The following is a 5000-nucleotide window of genomic DNA, read 5'->3' as shown; positions in this document are numbered from 1 at the left end:
TGAGTCCCTGAACTTTGACCCTGTTGAGGTCCAGTGGTGGGGCCACGGAGATGTTGAAGGGGCTCTTGGGGATGGGGTCGCCTCCATGGAACACTGAGATGCTCGTGTTGCCCTGTCACAGGCAGAGAGACAAAGCCAAACGTGAGGACTGATAAACACACACACACACGCGCACGCACGCACACGCACGCACGCACACGCACACACACACACACACACACACACACACAGACACACACACACACACACACACACACACACACACACACACACACACACACAAACACACACACACACACTAGCACATACGTTAAGACTCCCCTGTTTACATGTCCAATCAACAGCATGTTTAAACAATTCAATACAACAACAAAATGTCAAGGTGTAGGCTTAATTAAGACCATATGTCTGTGTGTGTGTATCTGTATGTGTCCCTGTGTGTGTGTGTGTGTGTGTGTGTGTGTACATATCTGCACATGTGTGTGAGTGTGTGTGTGTGTGTATCTGCATGTGTGTGTCCGTTTGTGTCCGTTTGTGTCCGTGTTTGTGAGTGTGTGTATGTGTATCTACACGTGTGTGTGTGTGTGTGTCCTACCTGCTGTACAGCAGTGTAGCGCACGGTGTAGGATGTGTACTGTACGTGTGCATGCGTGTGTGTGTATCTACATGTGTGAGTGTGTGAGTGTGTGATTGTGTGTGTGTGTGTGTGTGTGTGTGTGCGTGTGTATGTGTGTATCCATGTGTGTGTCCTACCTGCTGTATAGCAGTGTAGCGCACGGTGTAGGATGTGTATGTCTGTGTGCATGCGTGTCTGTGTATCTACATGTGTGAGTGTGTGAGTGTGTGATTGTGTGTGTGTGTGTGTGTGTGTGTGTGTGTGTGTGTGTGTGTGTGTGTGTGTGTGTGTGTGTGTGTGTGTGTGTGTGTGCGTGTGTATGTGTGTATCCATGTGTGTGTCCTACCTGCTGTATAGCAGTGTAGCGCACGGTGTAGGATGTGTACTGTATGTGTGTGTGCATGCGTGTGTGTGTATCTACATGTGTGAGTGTGTGTGTGTGTGTGTGTGTCCTACCTGCTGTATAGCAGTGTAGCGCACGGTGTAGGATGTGTACTGTATGTGTGTGTGTGCGTGTATCTACATGTGTGAGTGTGTGTGTGTGTGTGTGTGTGTCCCACCTGCTGTATAGCAGTGTAGCGCACGGTGTAGGATGTGTACTGTATGTGTGTGTGCATGCGTGTGTGTGTATCTACATGTGTGAGTGTGTGTGTGTGTGTGTGTGTGTGTGTGTCCTACCTGCTGTATAGCAGTGTAGCGCACGGTGTAGGAGTAGTCGTGGTTGTCGATGATCTCGAAGTCGCTGACGGCTTCTCCCTTGGCAGCGCCCGTGAACACCACCTCTGGGGTGGCCTTGCCCGCACCCTTAGTGTAGATGGTGAAGTGGGTGGGCTTGCCAACCTCCACTCCTGAATTATACGCACAGTGGAGGGAATGTCAGCATCCTATACATACATTCTATACGTTACATGCATAAACCTGCAGAAACTCCTGAATCATACGCACACAGTGGAGGGAGTATCAGCATCCTATACATATACATATTCTATACTTTATATCCATAACCCTGCATAAACTCCTGAAGCATGGAGGGAATATCAGCATCCTATACATACATTCTATACATTACATCCATAACCCCACATAAACTCCAGAATCATATGCAAAGTGGAGGGAATGTCAGCATCCTGTACATATATTCTATACGTTACATGCATAAACCCGCATTATTGGTGGGTAGGCTGGACTACCTCAACTCCAGAATCCCCCCCCCACACACACACACACACACAAGTACAGACATAAATAGTGGAGGGAATATCAGCATCCTATCCATACATTCTATATGTTATATTCACAAAGTCGTATTATTGGTGGGTGGGCTGGACTACCTCGACTCCAGACTCCCATGCACAGTGGAGAAAACTCAGGGTGCTCTCATTAGACTGATGCATTTCACTAGGTTGCCTTTCTTAGGGCCTGTGTCCACCAATGGCATTTTTTGTGCCCATGGCAGCTACAGTATTATCTATACAAATCCTATGATGTTCAGTGTTCACAGCGCTCACAGCCCTCTGCGGAAAAAACCCTCAGCACTGACTGTCTTTTTACGCAGCGCTGAAAGTTGAAATCTGTTGAGCTTTTAGATCAGCGCTGGGCTTGTCAATGTCACTTCTCTCTCGATGCCCCCAAAATACAGATATGGTCATGTAACAAAAAAATAAGATGTTTTACCATCTAAGCAAGATACAAAGCTAAATATGGGTGCTAAATCAAATGTGTGGAGGAAAGGCAAAAGCAAGAACAAAGACACTGGCACAGTTGTTATGGTTGCAAAAGGAAAACAATGTTTTTCATTTTATTTAGAAATGTCTCAAACAACTTAATATTTGCTATCGGTTGCAGTCGGTCACTTCCACCCCAGTTGCACGTAGGCTACTTTTCTCCAGCCATCTGTAAAAAACAAGAGCAAAAAAACAAGTCTGAGAGTGAATAGGTTGTTTAGCTTTATTATAGATCACTTCCACATACTCTTAATCACAACCAAACATAACTTTTTTCACTAAGTATTGTAGCCTACTTGGAGGACTCACAGCTTGGAGAGTTAATATCAGCACTACTTATTCCCTTGACTAAACTTGACCAGATTTCAAGCAAATATTGATTCATGAACATATAATATAAGTAAGGAGATATGAACACATCTAAACAACATACACACATATACACACGTGGATTTTACTGCAGTTGCGTAAAGACACTTGGAAAAAATTGTGTCAAGGAGTGGACTAAATGTAGTCTGGCTAAGCTAAATGGGTATACCACCTCCAGATAAATAGCCGAATTCCCACCCAGCACCCTCTTATCATCCAAGAAGGCAATCTGGCTGCCTCAAAGCTAAACAATACTTAAACAAATTTATCACAAATCATACATTTATGAAAACAGCAGTCAATATATAAAATCATTAAGTTAGGCTACACTATCAGTGATCAAGAGTCTTCATGTAATGTTGTTGTTGTCAGCCAAACAAGCTAAGCAACTTAGATGCAAACAACTCTATATTATGCTACATATTTCAATGGAATAGCAGGTTAATTTGACAATAAAATACCTTTTACATGTACTTGACATAAAGTTAGGAGTCATGAAGTGCTAGTTCCTCTAACACTTACGTGACAAACAACATAGTTCAAAATAGAAGAAATCTTCTACGTGCCAGTCCTAATAGGTCTCTAATCTTGGTTGACATATATATTGACTTTACTAAAGATTACGATGTGCTTAAATACCAGATTTCATGATCAGCTGTGTTTGCTATGGCCATACACACACGATGTTATTACAGGCAAAAATAACTTTTACAAACGATGTTGGTGTAATAATATGGATAGCAAGTAATAATAACGTAGAAAGACTTATTTTTACCTTAGTTGATCCAGCAGTTTCTCCTTCAGACGTGAAGATGTTCCCCGTTTCTCTTCCAGCTGAAGCAAACGTTAGTCAACTCTTGATTTTTCGCGCCATAAATTCCTTAACCGATTAGGCCTATATCACCGTAAATGGTGTGGCGTTTATGGGGAAGTTCTGATAAACAAAATCGGATGAAGTTATTTTCAATATTGAACATTTTCAATATCGAACTGTATAGGCTAAATAAGGGCTGGGTCAAAATCCGAGAAAAAAAAGATTTCTTCCATAGGGTAACATTGTAAAAAATCTCCTGCTAGTCTCCTAAAAAGGCGTGGCGCGTTCGAACCCTACGTCATAGGGGGACAGGAAGAAGCCTCCTGTGAATCGTCTTGTTTTTTCAACCGTCTCTGCCGCAACCTAACACCTGACCAAAGCGCTCTGAGAATGAGGTTGAGAGCCGATTGGTGGACACAGGCGGTAGCGTCCCTGTCTGCCCTTTCCGTGTCTGTCTCCCTGTGGCGTCATCACTCAGTGTCAGTGTCCGACGTTTAGCGGGGAAACCTGTTGCCATGGTGACGGTTGTTGTGGTGACGATGCGACAGCTCACCTGTCTTGCTGAGTCCCGGCCCCTCGGCCTTGACCTTGGCGGCGTCGTGGGAGGGGTCGACCTTGATGCGGAACGGGCTGATGGGTATCTCCTGTGATGACCACAAACACAAAAGGTCAATTTAATGACATCACCGGTCATCTTAAATCACATCAGATCTATCAGAGCCAATATCAATGACTACCTGGTTACCATATTACCTTACTGCATTGCAATAATAACATGTAACGTCAAATGCTACGAGAGGTCAAGGTGTGAGTGCTGACCTGGTCGGCGAACAGCACCATGATGGTGTAGCGTCCAGCCCCAGGGGGCGTGTACTTCACGGTGAACGTGTCGTTGTCGTTTTTGATGATGTCAAAGTCGATGTCCGCCTCTGCAGGACCGACCACACCTGGAGCGCATTTGATCCCGATGCTCACGTCACCTGCACAGACAAATCAATAGGTAAGTTAAATACCACAGGTGTGTGTGTGTGTGTGTGTGTGTGTGTGTGTGTGTGTGTGTGTGTGTGTGTGTGTGTGTCTCCTCTGACCTTGCCCTGCCTCGCTGCAGTCCACGGTGAAGTAGGTGGGCTCGTTGGCCTTGAGGCCGCTCTTCTCCACGCCCGGCCCGTACACCTTCACGTTCTCCGGGTGGCTGCCCTCTCCGATGGTCACCTGACATCAAACCCACCAATCACATCAACACGCCAAGCTTGCAAACACAGTCAACTAAAATGACAGCTTACATTACGGTGGAAGTTAGTTACTGAGGCCATTTCACCAAATATACCTCCATACTTAAGTGTGTGTGTGTGTGTGTGTGTGTGTGGGGGGGGGGGGTGTGTGTATGTGTGTGTGTGTGTGTGTGTGTGTGTGTGTGTGTGTGTGTGTGTGTGTCTTACCCTGAAGGGGCTGTTGGGAACGTTGACTTCTCCCCAGG

General features: G+C 45.3%; 1 protein-coding gene across 1 annotated transcript in view; it reads right to left on the bottom strand.

The window, feature by feature from the left end:
- Window positions 1–5000, bottom strand: part of LOC134061920 (filamin-C-like) — a 101334-nt gene that overhangs the window by 34267 nt on the left and 62067 nt on the right. Inside the window, exons 14-19 of the mRNA XM_062517756.1 lie at window positions 4963–5000; window positions 4612–4735; window positions 4343–4503; window positions 4077–4167; window positions 1295–1464; window positions 1–112 (exon numbers count right to left, since the gene is read on the bottom strand). The exon at window positions 1–112 is cut by the window's left edge and continues 6 nt beyond it; the exon at window positions 4963–5000 is cut by the window's right edge and continues 106 nt beyond it. Of these exons, the coding sequence (XP_062373740.1) occupies window positions 1–112; window positions 1295–1464; window positions 4077–4167; window positions 4343–4503; window positions 4612–4735; window positions 4963–5000 (696 nt within the window). The remainder of the gene's footprint in view (window positions 113–1294; window positions 1465–4076; window positions 4168–4342; window positions 4504–4611; window positions 4736–4962) is intronic.

This window comes from Sardina pilchardus, chromosome 17 (assembly GCF_963854185.1).
Source record: "Sardina pilchardus chromosome 17, fSarPil1.1, whole genome shotgun sequence".
NCBI classification, from domain to species: domain Eukaryota; kingdom Metazoa; phylum Chordata; class Actinopteri; order Clupeiformes; family Clupeidae; genus Sardina; species Sardina pilchardus.
The sequence above is the reverse complement of the archived record's forward strand: the minus strand, read 5'-3'. Positions and strand labels throughout refer to the sequence as shown.